Source organism: Alligator mississippiensis, chromosome 8 (assembly GCF_030867095.1).
Source record: "Alligator mississippiensis isolate rAllMis1 chromosome 8, rAllMis1, whole genome shotgun sequence".
Lineage (NCBI taxonomy): Eukaryota > Metazoa > Chordata > Crocodylia > Alligatoridae > Alligator > Alligator mississippiensis.
Genome location: NC_081831.1, coordinates 62,365,152 through 62,391,098, shown reverse-complemented (window position 1 = coordinate 62,391,098; position 25,947 = coordinate 62,365,152). Strand labels below are relative to the sequence as shown.

The 25,947-nt window shown below is 46.1% G+C and overlaps 1 protein-coding gene across 1 annotated transcript; it reads left to right on the top strand.

The window, feature by feature from the left end:
• The first annotated feature begins 1,992 nt into the window (after positions 1-1,992).
• On the top strand, positions 1,993-25,947 carry LOC102577116 (G-protein coupled receptor 83). The gene is made up of 7 exons (XM_006258241.4): positions 1,993-2,337; positions 2,487-2,605; positions 3,565-3,651; positions 9,969-10,991; positions 11,832-11,957; positions 14,797-14,930; positions 18,859-25,947. The coding sequence occupies exons 4-7, from the start codon at positions 10,602-10,604 to the stop codon at positions 19,451-19,453; spliced, it is 1,245 nt and encodes a 414-aa protein (XP_006258303.3). The 5' UTR covers positions 1,993-2,337; positions 2,487-2,605; positions 3,565-3,651; positions 9,969-10,601; the 3' UTR covers positions 19,454-25,947.

The window sequence follows — 25,947 nt, the reverse complement described above, 5'->3', positions numbered from 1 at the left end:
AATCCCTGATGACAAAAAGACCATATTGAAAATACTTTGAGTTATGATCTTCTTTACCTATAAAACATTATGTAAAACTACGGCACAGAAATAGAAAACAAAGAACCATTAAACCATGCTGCTTCCTGCTAGTTAAATGGACAGATTGGCATGGAGACTGGTAAATTATTCTGGGTGCTCAGATCAATCTTACATGCAACTGTGCACTCACAGGTACATAAACACATGGGCACATGCATGTGCATATAGAATCTCTGTCTTCAAGGGCAACTGGTGCTGCCCTAGTCGGGGTGGGGGGGGGCACATGCCCTCCCAGCAACCAGTCAGCGATGGAGGGGCGGGGTCCCCCCATGGCCGATCATGAGATGGGCAATCGCTTCCAGAAGTGGCTGTGGTTGTTTCTGGGAGCGCCACCAAGTTCCACTCCCTGGCCGGCACTTGCAGTGGGGGGCACAAGCACTTCCACCTGCCCCCCTGCCCACCACCTAAATGGTGAGGGCAGCAGGTCAGGGGGTGCATGTGCACCCCTGTGCACCCCATTTGTGTCGCCACTGTCTGTCTTGGTATATGAAGTCATGCAATATTAAAAACAAGGACACCAATATATTCTACTTTAAAAATGACCTTCATATTTTCAAATATGTAGCTGGATTATATTGCTGGTATCTATTCCAATCAGTAGACTTTATTTGGGATCTTTTTAGCAACTCTCTTTAAAAAAATAATCTCTCCTCTTACCTTGCATTTGAACCCTTAATTAGGGGAGATGCTTTCCCAGAAACCTGGAGATCACACCTGGCAAACACTTCTCTTTGCCTTGTGTCTTTTACTTAGAATCACAGAAAATTAGGGTTGGAAGAAACATCCAACCAGGAGGTCATCTGGTTCACTCCCCTGCTCAAAGCAAGACCGTCCCCAACTATATCATACCAGACAAAGCTTTGTTTAGTAGGGTCTTAAAAACCTCCCAGGATGGATACTCCAACGCCTCTTGTGTAACCTGTTCCAATGCTTTTTCACCCTCTTAGTAAGAAAGTTCTTCCTAATATCTAACCTAAAATTTCCTTGCTGCAACTTGAGACCATTGCTCCTTGTTCTGTCATCTGCCACCACTGAAAACTGTTCTCAGTGAGCTCTGAATCTAGCTCCATTTTCTTCATCAGGTGCCTGGAGGTGTTCCCGATCCCTGCCTCCCCTTACTTGTGCGCATTCTACTCAAGGCAGATTGATTTTGTTATTTTTAAATGGCTTGGAGAGGGAGTGGGTATGTGTGACTTCAAGGGGAAAAGTGTCTGTATGGCTGGCTTGGAAGGGGAGTGTGTGTGAGTGTGTATGGGGGCAGGTTGGCTTGGAGGAGGAGGAGGAGGAGAGAGTGTGTGTGTGTGTGTTACATTCACACAAATAGAGAGAAAGAGAGAGAGAGAGGCAGAGAGAAACTATGGCTTGGAGGCTGAGAGCATGTGTCTATAACTTGGAGGGAGAGTGTGTGTGTGGCTTGGAGGGGAAGTGTGTGAGTGCAGTAGAAAGGGAGTGTGTGTGCATGTGTGTATGTATGTGTGCGTGGTTCTTGGTGGGGAAGTTGGTGTGTTTGTGTGCATGTGTGTAGGCATATGGTTTGGAGGGGGAGTGTGTGTGTGTGTGTGGCTGGGAGGGGGAAAGTGTGTGTGTGTGTGTGTCTGTGTGTGTGTGTGCATGTGCGCACGTCCATGCATGCAGCTGGGAGGAGGGGTGGGGGGCTTGGAGGGGAAGTGTGTGTGTGTGTGTGTGTGCGCGCGCGCGCGCTTCCTGGTGAAGAAGTGTGTGTGTTTGTGTGAATGTGTGTTTGTGTGAATGTGTGTGAGCGCGCGCGCGCGTGTGCACGTGCTTGCGTGCAGCTGGGAGGAGTGGGGGGGAGTGTGTGTGTGCACGCACCTTAGAAAGGATGTGTGTGCGCGTGTGTGTGCGCTTCTTGGGGAGGAAGTTGGGGGGGGGGGCGGGAATATGGCTTGGAGGCGGTGTGTGCACGCGCGGCTTTTCCTCCATGGGGCTGCAGGCTCTTTTCCAGGGCAGGAGGAGAAACTGAGGCACGAAGTAACTGGCCCAAAGACGCGGTGAAACAACACAGGCACCGCGAGGCAGCGAGCGCAGCTCCCGGCGGGCCGTGGCGGGCCGAGGGAGCCGTGCGCGGAGGAGCCGGCGCGGGTGGTGCTCGGGAGCGGCAGCCCGGCCCTGCGCGGAGCGCGGCGCGGCGCGGCGCGGGCGGCGGGAGAGCCGGGCGCGGGGCGGAGGATGCTCCGCGCTCTCGCTGCCGGGCTGCGCAGGAGGGGAGAGGGGCTTTGAGCCGTCTAGGAGCCGCAGGTGAGTGGCAGGCTCGGAGGTGTCACTTGACTGCAACACCTCCAGGTGTGGGACTTTTCTGTGGAGTATCCTTGACGGGACAGGCACAAGGGTCTGGTGGAGGGCTGGGACCGCAGCTGGGTGTGAATGTGGGATATCTTTCCTTGCAGGTGCAGGGCAAGAGCGCAAGGACTGGCTGTATCGCTGTCACTACAGGACCATTTCCCTGGCTCTTCTCAGCATCCTGAAATCCACTTGAGGCGCCTGCATGCACGGCTTGGAGGACTGGGTGTGTCTGTGTGGTTGTGTGTCACTGCACTGCCATCTCTCCAGGGAGGTGTGGGGAGGTGGCAGGGATTGCAATACCTCCAGGTGCATGAATTTTCTGTGGCCCCTGAGGAGAGCATTTTCACTTTCTTGTGACAATCTTCAAGCAATTTGCATTCTAAAACTAAAGCTTATTAATTCCTGGGTTTTATGTACAAGAGCAAGTAACTGTGGCACAATGGGAAATAAATTACAGTGGCAGTCATTCAGTTCTCCTAGTTGATTGGATTTTTGTCTGAAATCTGCACATTTAATATCCGCAATTTTATTACATAGTTTTATCCTGGGTGTCGGACCAAAAAGAGGCGAACCGCGGAAATGCTGTTTTGTGTGTGAAATAACTGACAAGCAGTGATTGCAAAGATGTCTGTTAAGTGTTAAAGAGAAATGCTAACATTTTATAATCAGAATGATGCATTTAGACAGACATGTTCAAGAATCTGTTTGAGAGGAGTGGTGATGCCTCTCAAAAGAAATACAAGAAGTTGTTGTATCTGTATAATTTTCCTCTAGATAATGAATACATCTAGAGCTCCAAGCTATTGCACATAAACCAGTCTGCTAAGCAAGCTCACTTCAGCCACAAAAATGAAATGCTTCATTTGTGACAAGAGCACAATCTACATTTAATTTAAATGCAGAGGCACTGTTGGAAGTAGACATTTCCATGCTAAATCAGAGGTCTGATTCACCAGCAGTGGTCAGTATTAGGTGCTCCAAAAGATACTGAAAAAAGCTCAGTTATGGACAATCAAGGTGAGATTTTTCCATGGTCTTCTAAGTTCGTTAGGTGCTAAATCCTACTTTTTTTCAGCAGCAACTGGTCCCTTCAGTCAGCTCAGCACTTCTAAGAAGTTGTCTCTTCTAGAATAGCCTAAATGCAGGGGACATATCTTTCTAACCTCCCTCTCTTTTAAAAAGGGCTCTCAATCATATGGTGTGCAGATCAGATCTGGCCCACGTGGTCTATTAGATTCTCCAGAAACTTGGACGTCATCTTTAAAAAAAGTAAGTAACTGTCTCATGCTTACCAAGGAAACCTTCCAAATATGAAGCCAGTATAAACAACAGTGTCTGCAGACAGTGACCTGCAGCACTTCTGAGAGAGGTGAACTACCCACTCTCAATGGAGTGTCCATACTAAAAGTCAATAATGGTGATAAATTAATGGCAATATACATCTGCTGAAGTGCTGATTACTAGCAGAAAGGTTGGGGCTGAAGGCCTAAAGTAGGTGCATACTGGAAGCTGCTGTGGAAAGGAAATGTAAAGGAAAGAACAGAGAAGACTCACAAACAGAATGAGTGAGAAAGGAGGATGTGGTAAGGAAAGAAACATTACAGGCAGGAGTTACTTGAAGGGGCACATGAGTGGTGCTGCTTGTGTTAAGGGGCTAAATTAATTAAAGCTTCATTATTCCATAAAAGCTGTATTTACCCTTTATCCCTTGTAACATCCCACACCAGAGGAGATCTGCTCTGCACTGAAAAGAGTGTGAAGTGCTGAGCACATCCTGGCCAGACCAGAATCAAGCATGGATTGCAGCCCTCTCCAAACAAAACCGACACCCCTGCTACAGGGATCAGCCTGTGTCCCAAAGCTAGAGGTTTATATGCTTTCCACACTTAAATCCTTATTTAAAACCTGGATGGTCCCATTAACAATATACAAATCTGCTCCTTTTTGGAGTCCTGATATATCCTTAGTCTCAGAGACAAACTTGTAATGAATTTCATAGACAAACTGCATTTAAGAAAAGTTTGTGTAGCCTTGCAGTTTCATGAAATGTCCTCTTTTTCTTATATTGTGAGAGAGCCTAACACAACAGTCAGCGTCAGCCACTGGCTCAGTGGTATATCAATGTCCAAAAAATGGGAGGCGAAGTGGGGGGGGAGGACTATCTTTTATGAATTAACTGTATAGTTGGAAAAGCTGTTGGACAAGCTTTCAGGCATTACATGCCCTTCCTCAAATCTGGAAAGAGTGGATAGAGGCTGAGCTAAATAGCAGAGGTTGTGTTGGAGTGATGATGTAGCCTGATGGTCCAGGAATCATGAAAGAAGCAAAGATTTGTAGAGGGTGATATCTTCTATTAGACTAGCTGCATGGGTGGAGTAAAGTTAGACAAGCTTTTTTGAGTGCAAGACATTCTTCATCAGGTCTTGCATTCAGAAACTTGTCTAACTTTATTCCAACCATGCAGTTGGTCCAATAAAAGCTATCACCCCCCAAAAATCTGAAATAGCAGACACAAGACTGCATGTAAACGCAAACCATCTGCTAGGAGGGATGGAGGAGGTCTGTGAACTAGGAGTGAAGAGGTGTTATCAGAAATTCTGATATAATAAAACAGTAGAACAGGTAATGCAGTTAGTGTCAGAACTCAACCATTTAAAAAAAAAAAGAGTCATTATTACCCTGAAGCGCAGGAAGATCAGTAGCAGTATTTGTTAGCTTGTAGTGAGCCATAAAGCCACTGTAGTTCAGATTTTTTACTGTCCAGTTATGAACATCTGTCCAGTTTATGAATGTCTGTTCTCTAACCCATCTTCTGGAGGTGTTCTGTAAATTCCTTTTGAGCATGAGGATGGTGAGGGCAGAAAAGAAATACTTATTCTGACAACACTCCAACTCTACTCAGAATAGGAGAAATTATATCAGGCATGATGGTATTTATTTTCTGTCTGTGTTTTTTATGCCTGCCATGCTTGCATAAGCCATACACCAGAGAGCTGTTGGGTTTCTCCTGTTGCCTCTCTCCCTCTCCCTCAAACAAATATATGAGTAGAAAAGTGCATTCAATAGGCTGTTTGTAGGATTTGTGCTTTTCTTAGTGTCCTGGATCCTCTTCTCCCTCCCACTCCCCACTGAAAAAATATATATGTGTATCAATTTTTCTTTATTGAGCTTCCTAAACACTGCTCAGAAAGGCTTTTCAGAGACTCTGTCACAGACTAGGAAGGATGGGGTGATACAGAGGGATAAAGGAAGAGGAAGGTGTTTAAAATGATAGGAAAGGCTCTACCTCCTTTCAACCAACGTTGTCCACTTCTGTCTTTGCTCTATATCCTTAGAGCACCCACCACACACATGTGCACACATGCACCCCCATCACTGAGGTTGTCAGACACTTTTTTACTCCTTTTCTGGGGAGGCTCCCAGTATAACTTCTTGGGGAATCTGGCCCAGTCTAAGATCCCTCTCTCCTCCCTTCCTTATGTCATAGAATCATAGAAGTAGGGTCGGAAGGGACCTTGCAGATCTTCAAGTCCAACCCCCTGCCTGGGCAGGAGGGAAACTGGGCTCAAGTGACCCCAGCCAGGTAGGTATCGAGCCACTTCTTACAGACCCCCAGGGTAGGATCCAGCACCACTTCCCTTGGAAGTTGGTTCCAGATCCTAGCTGCCCTAACTGTGAAGTAGTTCCTACGGATGTCTAATCTAAACCTACTCTCCAACAACTTGTGGCCATTATTCCTTGTTATCCTGGGGGGCGCCAGGGGAAACAAGGTCTCCCCCAAACCCTTCTGGTCCCCCCAGTGAGTTTATAGACAGTCACAAGGTCCCCCCTCAGCCTTCTCTTGTGAAGGCTGAACAGGATCAGGTCCCGTAGCCTCTCATTGTAGGATCTGCCCTGCTGTCCCCGGATCATGCGGGTGGCCCTCCTCTGGACCCTTTCAATGTTGTCCACATCTCTCTTGAAGTGGGGTGCCCAGAACTGGACACAGTACTCCAGCTGCGGCCTGACCAGTGTTGCATAGAGGGGAAGGATCACCTCCTGGACCCTACTTGAGATGCACGTGTGGATACACGATAGGGTCCGGTTAGCCCTGCCGACCGTGACCTCGCATTGTCAGCCCATGTTCATCTTGGAGTCAATGATGACTCCAAGATCCCTTTCTGCCTCCATGCTCTCAAGAAGGGAGTTTCCCATCTTATAAGTGTGCTGCTGGTTACTACTGCCCAAGTGCAGCACCCTGCACTTGTCCGTATTGAAATGCATCCTGTTTTTGTAAGCCCACCCTTGCAACCTATCCAGGTCTTTCTGCAGTCTTTCCCTCCCTACTAGCATGCCCACCTCACCCCAAATTTTGGTATCATCAGCAAATTTGAACAGATTGCTTTTCACCCCATCGTCCAAATCGCTGATAAAGAAATTGAACAGTGCGGGCCCAAGGACTGAGCCCTGGGGGACTCTGCTGCCCACTTCCCCCCAGGTCGAATATGACCCATCCACCACCACCCTCTGAGTACAACCCTTCAGCCAATTAGCAATCCATCTGACTGTTGTAGGCATCAATGCCACGGTCGCCTAGTTTTTTAATAAGGATGGGGTGGTTGACAGTGTCAAAGGCCTTGCTGAAGTCTAGGAAGACTACATCCACGGCAACACCTGCATCCAGTGCTTTTGTGACCTGATTGTAAAAGGCAATCAGGTTGGTCTGACATGACCTGCCCCTAATGAAACCGTGCTGGTTGCCCCTGAGCATCATCCCCGATGCCAGCCCATCACAGATGTGCTCCTTGATGATCTTCTCAAAGAGTTTCCCCAGGATTGAGGTAAGACTGACGGGCCTATAGTTGCCCGGGTCCTCCGTCCTCCCTTTCTTAAAGATGGGGACCACACTGGCTATCTTCCAATCGTCTGGCACCTGGCCCGAGCACCACGAGCGCTCGTAAAGCCATGCCAAGGGCCCAGCAATAATCCCTGCTAGCTCCCTCAGCACCCTGGGGTGGAGAGCATCTGGACCTGCTGACTTGAACACGTCCAGCCCCTCCAGAAGCACTCTAACCCGGTCCTCCTCAACCTTAGGTCTTGAGGCGTTCCCCTCAAGTCCGTCTTGAAACACACAGTTCAGCCACTGGACTAATCACCCCATATCTAATAGAAAAACATCCCCTTGAGAATAAGGCTGAGCTGTGACAGTATCTCCTAAAAGCAGCATCAGCTTAGTTTTTCTCCCATATGAACTGACTTGTCTGAATTTCTCTGTTGCTTATTGGTCGTATTTTCAGGCTCCTCCACTGTTACAAGCTCCATCAGGTATTCTGTAGTTCATGCTTGTTCACTAGTCCAGGAGTCAAACCATTGGCAGAGACAGAGGTCGGGTTTCTCCAGTGTGCTCATGCTACTTCAAGTCGCATCCTTCTCATGGCTGAAGAAGGGCAGCCAGAATATCCTCTGAGCAAGACAAATCCCCTACAGGTGGCAGAAGTGCTTCTGTTACTTCCTCTGCATGTTTGAGCACCTGCTCCCAACATAGCTGGGAAGCAGGTGCTTTCCAGGGTGGGACAAGATGGGACAAAACTCTGTTACATCCAGTCCTACCCTGACAATGTGCCTCAGGCACTGTGCAGGCCTATCTGTGCTGGAGCTAGATAGCAGTAAAGCACAGTGTACCTACACCAGGGATGTCAAAGTTACCCTGTGCCCAGGCCAGGGTCCAAGGAGCCATGGGGCTTCTTGCAAGCCAGATGTGGACCTGACAGCAGTAGGGCAGGTGGCAGCAGGGCAAGCAGCAGGGGCGGAACAAGGGACAGTAGGGCAGGCAGCAATGACTTGAGCAACAATGGAACAAGCAGTACTGTGTCAGCATAGCTGTTACTCACACCCCTGTCCTGACTGAGGCCCTGTAGCCAAGAATCCTGTGGCAGGCCCCATCCCCAAAATTCCCAGCCCCTGTGGAAGCCCCGGAGGACAGAGAAAATGGCAGATATAACCTGTGGACTGTATGTTTGCCTCTCTGGTCTACACTAAAAACAGTTAGCCAGAATTGTTTCCTGGGTTTAGTCCAGTTTCCTTAGCATTGACAAAGAAAAACTGACATAGGCTTCATGTGGCTTTTAGCATGGGCCAACTGTTTTAGGGAGGTTTTGAAGAATACTACTTATAATTTCTCCCTGTATAAAAGGCCTGATTTAAGAATGTAAAAAATGCTATACTATGTCAAACCAGTGGTCTGTCTAGCCTAGTATGTTGGCTCTGACAATGGTAAGTAGTAAATGCTTGGAGGAAGAGTATTTATACAGGACAGATCTAGAGGTATCCATCCCCAGTTATACCATGCTTGGCATCAACCATCATTAGTTTAGGGATCTTGGAAGATACATCCCTGACATTTCTTTTTTTAATAACTTTTAATGGATCTGCCCTCCATTCGTTTGTCTAATCCCTTTTGGAACCTGACTATGCTCGGTGTCTACAACCTCCTGTGGCAACAAGTTGCACAAGTTAACTACGCACAGGGCGTATCGACACGTTTTCCTATGGTGACATTGTTACTGCACCATGCTTTAGTACTTCCAAAAGGAGAAGCACAAAAGTGCTACCTTTTGAAAATACTAAAGCATGGCGCAGTAACCACCCATACTGTTCTGTACGTATAGCACACGGTTATTTTTAGCAGCTACTTCGCCATAGTGGCACACTATAATGGGGGAGCACGTCACTACAGTGAAGTAGCTGCTGGTCATGTGTAGACACCTGTGGTCACTACCTCATCGTAGAGCATCACTACAGTGACAGCATCTCATGTAGATGTGCCCACAGTGTAAAAAAAGAATAACAGTTCCTTATTTTGTGTATTGAGACCCTTCATTATTTTATAGACATTGATTTGATTTGCCCCAAAAAAACCTAAAGTAACCGGCTCTCTAGACCAGGGGTGCTTACCCCCTGGTTCATGGCCAGATCCGCCTAGTGAGTCATGTTATCTGGCTCTTCATAGGTCCAGAAATGTGACCGCAAATTTCCCAAATTTCCAAGCCCCACATGGCTGGATTGGCACCAGCCAGGGCAGCCCCACACAGCAAGATCAGGCTTAGTCTGAACTGGCCCTGCATGGTAGGATTAGGCCCATAGACCAGATCTGATCTGCAGAGGATCTGTGACTTCTCACTTGGCCCGTGGGATGAAAACACTGGGCACCACTGCTCTAGCCAGAGGAATGTGCAAAAATAACTCTGCTGTAAGGTTTAAGACATTTGTAACATTTCTGAACTACTTTTGCTCTAGTGTGTGTATATACACCACATGGTGTGGTCCAAGTACAATAACTCCTGCCGATCAGAAGTTATTAGCCAGCACATCCAAACCCACACTGGATATTGTTCATTACCATTCAGTTGCCAAAATATCTAGAGGAAGTGCCCCTTACAGGAAAGCACAAAAGTGTTAGGAGTGATTTTGAGTCGAGAGGAATGCTCAAGTTCTTCTGTGTTTATGTATTTATTTATTTGTATCAAAAGTGTCCTTTGTGGTTTAAAAGCCATGTTGCTAGAAAGTGTTCAATTGCCTTTCATTAAAAAGATATTTTTTTCCCACAGAATATCAAAAGACTGGAAGCCAAATTCACAGCTACTGTGGGGAAGAGAAAATAGAAAAGTATCCACAAAACGTTCTTTTTCTACAGTGCACAAATCCTGAATTCAAAAAGGATAATTGTGAGGATTAGATGAAGAAAAGAGGTTTCTGAGCGTTTAAGGATGGCTCTGAAAACTGGCTTTGTATTTAAGTTCAACAGAAAGGGAGAAAATGAAATGAAGAATGAAAGTATCAGTAGTGGGGGTTCTCTTAGGAGGAGAAAGGCAGGATTCTACATTTGCCTTAGGTACCTATTAGCTTTTCTTTGCATCTGTCACCATGACTGCTGCTGAATTTTTTTGGCCATGTGAAAAAGTTGAGAGCCTACAGACCTGCACAATTCCCCTTCCTCTCTGTGCAGCAGCACTAAATGACACCCCTATGCCTTTCTGACTGTACACTTCAAGAATTGATTGCACCACATTGCCTCTTTCTAACTTTGCATTTTAAATCATGGCTTTACTAGTGACGACTGCATCCCTTCCAGCGTAAAGAGAACACAGATTTCTGAAGTGAAACAATTGCTAGACCATAGCTGACAGTCTCTCCAGCCTTAAACTGTGTCTACGCCTGGACTAACCCAGCTGGAAATCACCATGGCTTACCCTTTGCTTCAATCACTTCCCTACTTTCCCCAAGTCACAGGAATTTCGGAGGAGTCTGACCATTACTCTTCCTTGTCTAAGCTCATGTCAGTCTACCAGGCAACCAACAGGACAGCCTTCAATTGGACAGACAGCCGGATTGTTGAGTGGGAGAAGTTTGCTGAGCTGGCCAAGTATGAACCAGAGTCCCAGAAACCCACAGTGAAGGCTCTCCTGATTGTGGCGTACTCAGTCATCATCATCATGTCCCTCTTTGGCAACACGCTGGTCTGCCATGTGGTGATCAAAAACAAGAGGATGCACTCAGCCACCAGCCTCTTCATTGTCAACCTGGCAGTGTCTGATATCATGATCACTCTGCTCAACACTCCTTTTACGCTAGTAAGTGCCTTATTATGCTACCACACCTGCCAACAAGGTGCTGGACGTGGCCTTAACCATCTAACAAAATGATAGTGTCATTCCCTCTGTGCACATCTGGGTCTGAGATGTGAAATGAACACCATGAGAGCCAACTCTGAAGTGACATGGCTGAGCAAGTGAAACCAGGGCCTCTCTAAATCTTTCATCTTTACAAAACAAGCTCAGACTTTGCCTTCCAGCCGTTGCCTTTGAACCACAGCAGAACACTGGGGCTTTGATAAGGTGTAGAATAGATGTTTATAGGCATGTCTGCATGAGACATTTACTGTGCAGTTGACAGATTAGCTGCACGGTAAACATCTTGGCATCTACACATGAGCCCCTATTAGGCTGAAGTAAACTAATATACTCTGCAGCAGGTTAGTACCTGTAAATACTATCCACAGCAGCATATATGTAGATACTGCCCTGGCTGGTGCACCCTGGAGCAATAAACTGCAGAGCAATAAGCTCCACAGTTTATTCATGTGCCATAATTGCATGTGTAGACACACCCTGTATAGAATATTTGATTAGAATTATTTTGATGTAGAGGCAGGTGGGGTATGACTCAGACTCAAACTTTTCAGTCTCCAAACTAGGTGGAGCTTTTAAAGCTTTCTCTCTCTCAGAAATAGCTTGCACTCTAGTCTTAACCTTTGTAAACAAATCATTGAAGAGTTTGAGGATTTAAACTTGACAGTATTTTCCTTGGGCTTCAAATGACATCTGGCCAGAGTGATGGAGGGCACTAGGAGAGGATCCATGTCCTCAAATCCATGTTATTTGACTCGGGTTGGTTTGTCAATTTCTCTGCAGGTTCGGTTTGTGAATAGCACCTGGGTCTTTGGAAAGGCCATGTGTCATATCAGCCGCTTTGTGCAGTACTGCTCCCTCCATGTCTCCACGCTGACACTAACAGCCATAGCCCTGGACAGACATCAGGTATGGAATTCCCATCCTGGCCCAGGATGTGTTTTAGCACAGATGTTCCAAAACAGTAGCATGTCCTATCTAGGTTGGGATAAACAACAAGAAGAAAGTTTAACCCAGTGAGGGCCAACCTTTCTGGCAGGCATGCTACAAATTAGAGTAGATTAGAGTGGCACCCTCCCAAAGTAGTCAGGACTCTTGTGGTACAGGCACTCTCTTTTATTAGATGAACTAGATAGTTGCAAAAAAATATCTTTATTTGCAAGCTTTTGGGCTCACGCACCCTTCCTGAGGTAAAGGAGAGTTGAAAGATTGTAAAATATCTCCCAGGTAGAAATGAAACTTCATATTGCATAGGAGAACTAGAGGATGGTATAAGTTCTCCTGGTATAAGTTCTACCCTCCCCAAGTACTACTCTAGCCCCCTTCCCTCACCCGATCTGCTGCTCCACTTTCTGTTTCCTGCCTTATCTGCCACTGTGCTGCTTGTTCCCTCTCTGATCTGCCACATGCCACATGTAGAGACTGGCTGTGCCACGAGTGGTGCATGTACTTGGCCACTAGGGGAGCGTGAAGCAGGCCATATTCTATTCGGATTTGGCCCTTAGCGCCCACCTAAATGCCGGGTGGGGGTGTCTAAATGTGCATTTACGCCGGCTTAAATTTACTTAAATTTTAAAACAGGAATAGGCTGGCATCTTCACGTGCACACGTTAAAGCGAATCAATGCCGTGTGTGGACCAGAAGCACTTCCAGTTCACTTCCGGGTCCACCATGGAGTGCACAGTGGACCCTTCCCTCACCCCCAACTCAGTGACTGGTGCCTCCTGGGTATGGGGGGGGGGCACCCGGGGTCCCCCACGGCCAATCATTGAGCCAGGAAATGTGCACATGTGCACATGGGTGGATTTTAACAGGATGCTCGTGATGTTATGAAAAACCCATAAAAATGTCATCGATTTCATAGATTTTAGAGTCAGAAGGGACCTATTAGATCATCAAGTCCAACCCCCTACCCTGGGCAGGAAAGAGTGCGGGGGTCAGATGACTGTCCAATCTCCTCTTAAATACCTCCAAGGAAGGGGACAGCACCACCTCCCTTGGAAGCATATTCCATATTTTGGCAACCCTCACTGTAAAGAATTCAGCAGTGAACTCTTTTTTTGGAAACCCACTTGCAAAAGCTGCTTCCAGAACAGCACTTTTAGATTAGACTGTACTCTAGTTCAGTTTTCCTGGCCTATATTCCAAGTAGCGACTATTTTGCATTTTGAGGAACAACCTTCCTGCTAGGGCTGTGCAAAATTTCGCCGAGTGTTTCGTTTTAAAGCTGTTTTGATGCATTTCAAGCTCGAAACAGCGAAATTGAAACAACACAAAAAGCTTTGAAACAGTTTTGAAATGAAATGAGGGCACTCAAAATGTTTTGAAAGTTTTGAAAGATTTTTAGTTTCAAAGCAGTCTGGTGGCAGGAGGCAAGGGATAGCCAGGGCTGTGCTCCAAGCAGCTCTTCAGCCCTGGGCTGAGCTCCATGGGGCTGGCAGAGATGATCAGAGCACAGCCCTAGCTCTGCTTGCCTGTCGCCAGGGGCTCTGCTCTGAGAGGCTCTGCAGCCCAATGGAGCACAGCCCAGTGGCGAGAGGTGGGCAGAGCCAGGGCTGCACTCTGCCTCCTGCCGCTGGGCTGAGCTCCACGGAGCTCAGCACCGTTCGCGGGCTGCGCCCAGCACCAGTTCCAGGCGGCAGCAGCAACATCCTGTCACCCGGCACAGATCCGGGGGCCTGCACCCCCGGGAGGAGTCCAGCACAGCCCCACAGTCCTCCTGGGGGTGCAGGCCCCCGGATCTGTGCACCAGATGACAGGAGACTAACACTGCTGGCAAGTGTCGAGAGTTTTGCTTTTTGCAGTTTGAGGTGCAGTTTACAAGAAACCTCTACACCTGTCTCCTTGAAACTTGTTAGGCCTCATGCCCTCAGAAGGGGCTACCAACCCTGCAATTTTCATCCGAATCAGGCAAGAAATGACAAAGTTGTAGACATTTTCATGATTCCCCGTTATAGCCTATGGGCAAAACATTGAAATGCGTTGACATAGCTAAACAGTTTCAACAAAACAAAATGGGACAGTGCTTCGAAACAAAATGAAAAGATGAAACGAAACACTGTCCCTTCAAAATGGTGAAACAGATGCCGAAATGAAACAATAGTGTTTCACACAGCCCTACTTCCTACTACTATGCCATGCCATATGTGGTGGCCTCCACATCATAGGACTTGCAAAATGACAGAGCCAGTGACAAAGTTTGGTGGTTTTCAAAGAGCTAATTTGACTGGCAGTTGGATATAGCACTTTTTTTTTCTAGCTCACTAGGCAAATGTTATTACTTATATCTATGGCATCAGCTTCCCAAACTATGATTTCCAGTAGCTAAATATGTTAAAAATTAAAGACCTTGCTCCTCCTTTTATGAAATCCTTATTCCCCAGGGAAGGTATGATGTATAGGTTCAATTAAAAAGATGTTTCTTAATTCAGTTTCTCTAAAATCAAGATCCTTTAAAGTGAAGACAATTCTATGCAGTGGTCTTGGACTAGTCAAAATAATCCAGAGTTTAAAGATATGAATTATTCTCAACACTGACCAAAGAAAAAGTTTCCCTGAAAGTGCTCTTTTGTCCTAACTGAAGAGTTCTAGATTTCAGTTTTTCTGGGTCATTCTTGTGTGACATTTTTAATGACATGATTGTCCTAACATTAATGAAATGCATAGCAAAAAATAGCCGTCATAGTTCATAATGAAGGAACTTCACTTTTCCACTGAGATAAGAAATCACTGAAAATCTTTATTACAGGTCATTCTGAATCCACTAAAGCAAAGGATGTCACTAACAAAAGGAGCTCTGAGCATTTCTGTTATCTGGCTAATGGCAACATGCTTCTCCCTACCCCATGCTATCTACCAGAAGCTTTTCCAGTATCACTACAGGTAAGTTTTTGGGGGGGTTTGTTTCAATGGCATTTGACACACTAATGTAGAAGAATTACCGCACCCACTATTGAAATGTTGTTACCTATTAGCTGACAGGCCAAATGATCCACACATTGAGATAAGTAGGGGCACTGCATTATACAATGGGACTTCATTTGTGAATCTACAGGAGGGCCAATTTTAGCTTGCTGAGCTGCAGAGCAGATTCAGTCATTTAGTGACACCAGCTCCTTTCAGCTGAATTCTTATTTGTTCAGATGTATAAATAAAAATAAAACAAAAGTGGCCTTTCTGAGCACTCTAAGCCCCTCTGACATACATTTAAAAATAGAAAAAATCAAAAGAGAAATGGCAACCAAAAGAATGTGTAGCAAGGGCTTTGTGCTTCTGCAGAGAAATAAGGCCTTTCTTACTGCAGTGGCTTTTTGCCGTGAAACAGAAGTGCAAAGGGCTCTTCCCTTGGCTGAAAGAATAAGAAGGTGATAAAGTGAAACTTCCCACTTGGAGGATGATTCCCCGACTTCCACAGGAAGGTGGAGATTCCAAGCCAACTTCAGAAATTGGCACATCCTTGAATGTTGGATCGCCATCGAAGCCCCAACCCCTGGGGGGAAAGCCAGGGCAATCCAAGGATGACTTTCTTGCATTCAATTTGTAGACATTCATCTAGTCCATACTGTGGAAATGCAGGACCATCAGCTGCCTTTTCCTACCTAAGTTCTAAGTCACTTCTTGTTCTCTCATGTTATAAAACCTCTTCTGGTCTCAGTGCCCATGAATCAAACTCGATGAAATCTGCCAAAATTGTTTCAGGCACAGGTGGGCTGAACCTCCTGAGTGAGGGCTTGGAGCAAAGTTGTAGAATGCAAGTGACAACACCAAAGCACGACATCTATCTTGCTGATAGATGTAAAAATCAGTGTACTCTGAGGCAACACCTAAGTTGGAGGTCTGAGTGTAATCCTTTTCCCCATAGGAAGCTTGCAGTACCAACAGAGCCCTAACTAATGTTTTTTCCTAGCCAGTGAAGATGAAGGCAGTCTTACCAGGATGGAAAGCAGCTGTACATAATGGTCAAAACTTTTTACAAAATATTTTCCTATTCCGTATTACTGGTGCATAGATTTCAAGGAAATTGATGCTGAAGTAAGACAGACACAATATGCTAAAAGGTGTCTGCTTGATCCAAGTCCCAGACAGCAGAATATGAAGCCAATAATAACCCACATCAGAAAGATTTGTACCTTGTTTACAGAGCTCTCTGATTTATCTGCACAGAAGACACACACAAAGATTGTTTTGGCTTTGACTCCCCCTCCCCCCCCCCAACTGTTTTCCTCATACAAACAGAACTGGGGGAGGGATGATGTATATTTCTAGACAGGATTTCCTTTTATTTCATTTGGTTTCTAAGATGCTACAGAAAATAGATGTGTAGCATGCTGCATGAGAGCTCTCTTTGCTACTTGTGTATTCTTATTTACCTAGTGATGATTTATTAATGGACACAATATCCTCACTGCTCTGATTACCTAAGCAGAGTGTTCGATTACATCAGTGGTTGCATTCCTTTGCAGTGGTGTTCACTATATTACTGAAGACATTGCTTATGAATGAATGAATGCTGATCTTGTTATTATATGTGCACCTGTTTCTACTCATCAACTGACACATTAGAGAGTGCATCTAGAGGAAACCGTGCCTTGGATTGGGGATGGAGATCTTAATAGTGTAAGGAACTGGCTGGAGTTTATATGCATCTCATTGCCTTCTAAGGGTTAGTCAGAGCTGAAAAACTGTTGGAGACTATATCAGCAGTCAGTGACTTTTTCAGGTTGTAGGCTGGAATAACCCAGTTTGGGTCAAAGGCAGATAGGCAGGTGCTGGGATATAGCTACCACCTGTACCTCTGCCCGGAACAGCATGGAGAACGCTCCCATCGCTGCCATCACTTGTCCTTGCAGTTGCACAGGGACAGTCCCACCACTAAAGCCACCCGCCACAAAAAACTGCTGAAGCCCCACATCCACAAGCCAGATCAAATGGCTCTGTAGGCCAGATCCAGTCCACAAGCCATAGGTTGCCAACCACTGCCTTATACTAACAGATCCTGAAGCTTTTCAATAGTGGTAGCTTAGGGTGTGAAGGCAGAAGGCTACGGGTTCTGTCAACAGCAAGTTCCAAGTGTATGGCACTGTGACAACTGTTAAATTCACTGAGGACTGTATTAAAATGCTATGGAGCGTGATTTGGCTTCCAGAAATGCTTTTGCATCAATAGCCTGAAAGCCTTCTTAGACATTTTTATGTTCTAGAAGTACCTTGAAATCATACCAGGGAACTATGATGGAATCACACAAGACATCAGTGGCAGACTTACCTCAGAGAATCCTAGAGATACCATAGCCCCGTTTCCCACCTGTTAAAAATTCAGTTTTAAACTCCCGTTTTCCCCCAGTACAGTTCCCACATCCTCCCCCTGACTAGCTGGTTTGGATACTTGTCAGGTGTGACACCAGGTTGGGCATTTGTTCTGGGTATATACTGTGTGAGGAGCACTGCTTGTTATCAAATGCTTTCTGGCAGATGTACACAGCTGTTCTGTAGGTGTGCCCTTGCTGCTGGTAAGTGGGTTCCCCTTAAGACAGTGAAATGACTGCTTTCCCATTCTTGTCTATTTCCTTCATCTATCAAAAGTCTAGGTAGTCTAAATCCTACCTGGCATTTGTCATTTTCCCAAAAGATTTCTGTCATCCTAGATTCACAGAAGTCATGTCTGGAGGGGTCTTATATTCATGCTGTAAGAGTCAATACAGGAGGTTGAAAACAGGATATTAAAAGATATTAATCAAACTGTTGAGAATAAAGTATCTTGACAGGAATTTAGTAATCTGCCACAAATGCAGCTGAAAACATACAACGGCTTGAAGAGGTGAGGTGGGGAAAAAACAAAGCAGGAATCCAGAGATATATACTTCTTTTTCTAAGACACAAGAAATAAATGAGTGAGTCATCAGCTTGTTTTATATTCTGTCAGTTCCAACTACCTATTTTGGCAAGTGGAACATTTTGTCCTTTTCGGGAAGGCACTGAGAAATAATATGGCTCCTATTAATAGATTGATAGATGCCTGTAATATAGAGTTACTATCTACTCCTAGCCCATTTTAGCTAACATTGGAGTAATAATAAATACTGTTAGTATGCGTCAACAAGACTTTGGCAAGAGGTTTTCTGACGAACCCCCTATCTTTCTAGCAAGATAAAGCATTACTACCAAGATGTTTTATCAGCGTAGAGTCCTGAACCATAAGGGGAGTATCATATCCAGCACTTTGCCCTCCACATTCAATTCTACTCCTCTCATTTGGAGCACTTACTTTAGTGAAGTAATTTTCAGCTCCTTGTTGCTTAGGTACCCAGCAATAGTTGAGGGAGGCTGGGAGACATTACAGATCATTCTCACCCCTACATAACACCCCTTCTGCATTAGATTTTGAGGGAGTGAGGTTTTGCTCCTGCTGTATGTAGAGGGCAGGGGACAAGTGATGGATACAGTTTCTATAGTGCTTCAGCATGCCCAAGTGGGGCTTCATTCTAGTTCTGTTCTCAACATCCCCCATGAGTCTCAGGAACTCTTCTGTTTTTACATTGATTTACTTAAGCCAACTTTGATATCCTACCCATTTATAAGAACAGTCCATAAGGGGCTCTTTTTCCCCCTTTTGATAGGTGTAGGATCTATCTCATGTAAACAAGTATAACAAAATTGAGGTTGATGGAAGCTCTGGTACTAGCCCTACACACACAACGCTGTGATGCTGTGAGTACAGCAGTGCCTGTTTATATGCAAGTCCCAAGGTGGTTTGGGAAATGTAGGAGTTTTTCACAGCCACGTACTATGAAAATGCTTTTTTGTTTTCAAAGGGAAGCTACCATCAGGAGCTTGTGTCTCCCTGATTTTCCTGAGCCTGCAGAGCTGGTTTGGAAATACCTGGACCTTGCTACGTTCCTCCTGCTGTACCTCCTGCCTCTACTTATCATCACCATCACCTACACACGCCTAGCCAAGAAGTTATGGCTGCGCAATGCTATTGGGGACATCACCACACAGCAGTACATCACCCACCACAAGAACAAAAAGAAGAGCATCAAAATGTTGATGCTGGTGGTGGTAGTCTTTGCTGTCTGCTGGTTCCCTCTCAACTGCTATGTGGTGCTTATCTCCAGCCTAGGCATCAAGACCAAAAACTCGCTCTATTTTACTCTGCATTGGTTTGCCATGAGCAGCACCTGCTACAACCCCTTCATTTACTGCTGGCTGAATGAGAGCTTCCGTTCAGAGCTCAAGTCCTTACTCTGTATGAGCCAGAAAATGCCACGGACACAGGACAATGTGCTGCCAGCTGTGATCTTGCCCTATCGGGAGGCCTGGATAGAGCAAGCCAGGTACAAGCAGGGACCTTCCTCACAGAGCATTCGCTCCACCATAAATGTGCAGACAGTCAACACAGATTTGTGAGCTGGAGTGTCAAGGTGAGTTGGCTGGATTTGGTAGCAAAGGTCATTTTCTGTAATACATTGTCAGAGTCATCAGGGTGCTCTATAGGATTTGGTCTGGAATAGCATTTTTACATGGCATTTCAGTGCCACCAAAAATGCATTTGCTGGGCACAGGGAACTGAATTTACCATTCTAGCTTTTATTTATTTATTTCTATATCACATTAGTGCCCGAAGAACCCATTTTGCAAAGCAGAAATACATCTTGAAGAAAAGCCTCCTGGCTCAATCTCTAAATAAAATATTATGAAAATGTGGGGAGTCACACAGGGGTACAGACTGGTTCAGTGTCCTTGGTCCTAGAACAGTGTGGTGCTGGAACTGGGAACAGAATCCAGGTCTCCTGGTTCTTATTCCTAGTCCTGTCTGGGTTATGATCCTATAACTAACCTTGAATATTCATACAGTATCATAGATATTGGTGGCAACAATACTGTCAAATTAAAGGGATATTTAATGTATTTTGTAAATCAAAATAAATGGGTGTCAGACTAAGTGACCCCGAGGTCTCTTCCAACCCTAGGGGGGTGTGTAGATGAAACAAGGGACACGTGTGCACAACACTTTAAAGCGGGTTAAATGCTTTTGCGCCACTTTAATGGTGTTGGTGTTTGCATGTGTTGGCGGCATATTGTGCATTAATTCAAGCCACTGTAGCACATTCGGTGGCATAATGCACCTTAAATGACTTTGAGGTGCAGCAAATTAATAAACCTCCAAGGAGTTTTAGTTTGCTGCTCTACAGGCACAGAGCAAAGCACTATGCTCTGTGTGGCTCAGGGGCTGTGCAAGCAACCTGTGCAGGCAGCAGCTTGGGAAGGCAGGCTCCACCAAAGGAAAAAAAAAAAAGAAAAAAAGGTGGCCAGCCTGATCCCCACCCCTGGAGCCTGCCTGCCTGAGCTCACAGGGACCTGGTCCTTCCCTCTGTGGCTGTGGTGCTCCCTGGGACCGCCCAAGCTAGGGACCGCCGGGGCGGGGGCCACTACTGTCATGGAGGGAAGCACGAGCCCCTGCCCAGCCCCTCCCCAGCTCAGGGACCGCTCCGTCTGCCGGCAGCTCGCCTCTCCTCCCCACTGCCAGAGAGGCAGGTAAGACACGGGTGTACACGACATGGGGGTTTACTTCACCCTAAATTGAAGCTGTGTTTTCAAAAACCCACCGCTTCAGTTTAGGGTCCCCATATCATCTATGCCCTAAGATTCTATATTTATGGTGATAATTTTACCCGTTATTGAGATTCAGCCACCTCCAGAATGAAACCCAGTAAGCTAACTGCATCTTTGCTCAACATTTTAGGTCAGGAAGTGATTAGAGATGATATCCACTGTAGCAAAACTGTAGGTAACCAGGATATGTTACCCACGTTGGAATTTTACCAAAATACTGTTTCACCAGTGAGCTCAGGGCAGGTTGAGGACACCTGAGTACCTCTAGCACTGAGTTGCTCTCTGATAAGGATGCACAGTTACAATGAAAGGAAGAATTAGCCCTGCAATTAGAAATCTGTTAACAATTTTGTTTGATGATGCATGAGCTAGCAAAGAACCCAGGTTACTCTCCCAGAGGAATGTTTGTCCCCTGGGGGGCTAAAAGGAGTAAAAAACAGATAAAACAGACATGGGACAGGAAAGTTATCTGATTTATCTCAGAGTACATGCAGACACAGGGAGCAGACCCCTGGAGTGAGGAGGTTCCATTGCACAGCAGCTTTTCAGCAGAGAACTGGAATTTGAAATTAGGTTCTAATTTCATTTATTCTTTCAGGATTTATAATAACAACATTAATTCAACAATGGAATTCACACTGGCAGTAAACTAATGGCCCTCTATTGATACAAAACCCAATGCCTTTATGTCTTCTATTTTTCTCCTCAAGAGAAAAATAGAGGACATAAAGGTGTCTGGGTTTTATATCAATAGAGGACAGAGGACAACCAGACCGTCCTCTATGATGGCCACCCTATGGTACTCATTAACTGACAATTATTTCACGCAACAGAGTTACAGATTGTTATCTAATAGTTTATTTTAAGCAACTGCACTTACAGGAGCTTGGTAACATGAAGGATTTTTACTTACCAAAAAAAAGGTGCTGGATTATTCTGGCTATGCTTAGGAAATTCCATTTGACATAAGCGCCATACAGAGAGGAAAACAAAAGGAAATAAACTATACAGAATTGGCGAGAGGGAGAGAGCATGACAGGGATATAAAAATGAAAATAAGAGGCACTGTACTGAGTCAGACCAATGATCCATCTAGCTTGGGATCCTGTCTCTGACAGTGGAAGAAGTGGATACTATAGAGGAAGAGCACTGAAATGGGTATCTCTAGAGTGATCTATCCCCTAAGTCAATGCTTGCCCTGGCATCCACTGTTATGGGTTTAAAGATGCCAGAGGAAAAACCTCCAACAAAAAAAAAATAAGAATAAGAGGAGACAAAAAGAACAAAAACATTTTTGTCATTCGTATGCTTAAAAGGCACGTCTACATGTACATTAATGCACCTTTGCTACTGCACATTAAGTTTAGTACCTCTTATATGAGATTCTTCTGTGATGCTTACTGTGCAGTAGACTAATTCTATTGCACATTAGCACAGTTTTTCCTGTGACATGCTAATGTGCATTAAAATAGGCTACTACACAGTATGGCATCTCATGTAAATGTGCCTGTGAAAGGAAGGGAGGGGGGCGAGAGAAAAGCCCTGGGAAACTTGAACAGGGAATACTCACCCCAGGAGCAGAAGGAAGCTCAACCAAAACAGGGAGCACACTGCCATGTTTCCACGGCATGTGCTCCATGCCGATGGGTGGTGAGATCATGCCAAGAGGTATTTCCAGCCCTGGAGAGGGGCAGTCAGTGGAGGACCTTGGCAGGTAGATGAGGAAGACACCAGAGGGGAGGAAAAGCGGGACAAGAGCCTGGCTCAATTTGCCTGGGCCAATTATTGGATGCAGCTTCAAGGCGCCCATCTCAATTGTTGTGACCCAAAAGCCAGAGAGCTGTCTGTTTTCTTTTCTTTTCTGTTTGGATTCATGGATATGCCCCTAAAGGACCTTTTGCAGCTTTTGGTTTGCTCAGGGAGCCTGTGAGGCTCTGACCCCATGACTGATGGATTGATATTTAATCCATGGACTGATATTTAAACTGATATCCTGAAGGGAGCAATACAGATGGTTGACTCATGACTGACCCATACATGACTGATGGACTGATTATTTAATGATATCCTGAAGGGAGCAATATAGATGGTTCGCCCCAGAGGGTCTGTGATGAATCGAGTCAGGGTCATCCATCTCAGACTTGATGGGGACTCATCAGAATTGATAGACGTATGAGCTGAGGAATCATTTAATTGAAAAGGGCCTTATAAAACCTAAATGACTATATGTGAACTCCTAGGTGTTTGTTCGGTAATCCTTTGTCTGACCGTCAGCCGCATAAGGGGCTGCAGGATCCTGAGCCTATCGTGTGTCACCTGGAAGTGGAAAGGGTAGGGTGCAAGGTGAGGCAGAGCCCCATAAAAAAGCCCTCCAGGGAGACCCAGCAAAACCGTCACCAACCCTACATCCAGCTCCCAGTAGTTGAACTATACATAAAGACATGGCAGGAAAGAGAAGAACATTGGAAGTTGGTGGTGACAATACTATCTGGTTTTCCCCAATGGTTTACTCAAGTAAGGCATTGGGCAGGCAGGGTCCATGACCTTACAGCACCCATCCCCAACAGCACCCACTGGAAGCATTCTGGTTCAAGAAGTATAGCACTGTGTTGGGATTTAGAAAGCCCAGATTCTGGGCTCTGCTAGCCCTGCTAGCTGAGCTGGGCTTTGAGCACATGACCTCCCTTCTTTAGGCCCAGATTTCTCAGTCTGCCTTTAATCTTGTCTATTTAGATCAGACATTTTTAAGGCCAGTTGTCCCCACTGCCTTTCACAAGGAGACCCTTATCTTATGTGGGTTCTCCAGTCGGTAGTATAATATTAGTGGTCATGTCTGATAATTGAAGTAATAATGAACAAAAACAACTCATTTCAATGAAAGCCACTCTGGAGATAATATTTTTGATCTGATGCTGTATATAATAATGGTTACACACAAACCTTGGAACAGAAAACCTATAGCAATTAATGCCTGCTCCTGAGACTTGGGTGAAAACAATGTATGAGAATTTTTTTTCTTTTGCATCAGTACCAATGAACTAAGAATTGTTCCAAGAAATACTAGAAAACAAAAAGAAAGTAGTGAGGTTTAATTTGATGATATCTTTTACTGGATCAACTGTACAATTGAGAGGGATGTTAGACAAGGTTTCAGGTGCAAAGTACCCTTCCATGAGTCTGCTCAGGTCTGCAAGAAATGCTAAAGCACTTTGTCACGGCGGAGTCCTGCAGGAGGGCCGTGATCTCGAGGCCCCTTCCTCTGTGCCAAGTCGGCCCAAGGGCACCCTCAGATTCTCGCCCGCCACGTCTTTGATGTTTAGGTAAAGTTGGGAGGCTGCCTCACGTCTCCATGGGCACGGTTAGCTGGGACCTCTGTCCCCGTGTTTTCCCGGACCCACTGGGGGTCTCCCTGTATGATGGGTGCTTCCCAGGCACCCTAGCCTTATGGGCTACGCGTGGCTCCAACCACCCGATACCACGCCCCAAGCCTCGCAGATGGGATATACGTTGGTCTGTCTCTCTGTCTATATGTGTGCCCGTCTCCTGGGCTCTCTGAGCCCCCCTCAGGGCCTTCTCTGTGATGTCACCCCTCTCTAGGGCCTCCTGTGTACACCTGCCCACTCTCTTGGGCCTCCTCTGTCGTGCTGCCCCCCTCTTGGGCTCTCCGAGCCCACTCAGGGGCTCCCTGTAATGTCACCCCTCTCTGGGGCCTTCCCTGTAATGTCACCCCCTTTCCTGGGGACTTCTGCGCCCCCTCTGGGACGTCTCATCAAGCCACCTGTCTCTCAGGCCCAACCGCACTGCTACCCCCACTCTCCAGGGCTCACCGCACCACTACCCCCTCTCTCTCAAGGTTCACCGCAGTACACCGCCCTTCTCCGGGGTTTTCTGCAGCACTAGGCCTTCCTCAGGGCTCACCGCGCCCACCCTGGGGCTTTCTAATAATACTGCCCCCTCTCTGGGGCTTGCTGTGCCCACGCTGGGCTTCCTAATAATACTGCACCCTCACTGGCACCGAGGTTCCCACACCGCTGGGGGTTCCCCCTGAGTATGCTGTGCCTGCTCTGGCACTGGGGTCCTCACCCTTCATTGCGAGTCCCCAATGAGTACACTGCACCCTCCTCAGACACTGGGGCCCCCACCCCTCTGGGGGTCCCTATGAGGCCTCCTCCAACCCCTTATAGCCTCACCCTATAAACAAAACAAAACACAAGCCCCTAGGCTGCAACATAACTATAAGCCGCCTGGCTATAACCACATTGCTCCCACATCTTAGAGCTGCCTCCTGTTATCTGGCTCAGGCAGTACCTGCAGTTCTCACTACTTCTCGCATCCCTACTCCAGGAGCTCCTGCCTCTCTGGCTGCTGGCAGGGAACCACCAGCCTGGCCTCAGCTCTGGGCTTTATAAGGGCCAGGCCTTGCCCCTTACCGCCAGCTAACCGCTGTCAGGTGTGGGTCATTCGCTGCCTCCAGTTGCCCTGGCAACCTGCAGCTGCGCTCGTTATGTCCTGCCAGGGTTCTCTCTCCCTGGCAGTTTCCACTCTCTAGGAGCAGGGCACCTCTGTGCTCTGCGGCACACCTGAAAACTATTTTTGAGAGATTTTCTAAGTGAGTTGAACACAACAGAGAAAGAAAATAACCTGCAGTAGACTAAAGGTCTCACAGCATGTTCCTGGGAAATATTAATTCATTTCTGCTAACTGCTGGTAAATATGATTTCAAGCACTTATCCACGGAGGGGACAATGAAATGCATTAAGCTGGATACATTCCCTGGAAATCATTCCATTTTATCTGATCTGCCTGGGAGCCATGTAACGGAGATTCTGTTGTGCTAGGTAAAAAAAAAAACCTAAGTCAGTTTGAATGACTACCAGAAAGGAAGGAGTATGACCCAGTAAATAGACAGGGAACCTGACCAGGAAGTGAGACACTCACGTGCTAATCCCAGTTTGGTCCCAGGTGTTTCATGGCCTTGGACAAGTCACACCCTCTCTGATCCTCAATTCCAGCATTTGCAAGAGAAGAATTATTGACCTATTCATCCACATCGTGGATGAATATTTTTTAGTTTTACAAAGTGAAAAGTGCAGCATGTTATATCCTTAACAAAATTACATACAGAGTCCCTCCTGCAAGTACCACGGAGCATTTTATGCTGAAACTGATTATTAATTGCATTCTAGCATCCTCTGCAAGATGCCCAAAATGTTTTAAATAGTCCCAGCTAATGGCAACCAAATAGCTGCTTTGAGATGAATCACTTATAATTAAAGAAATATTTTTGC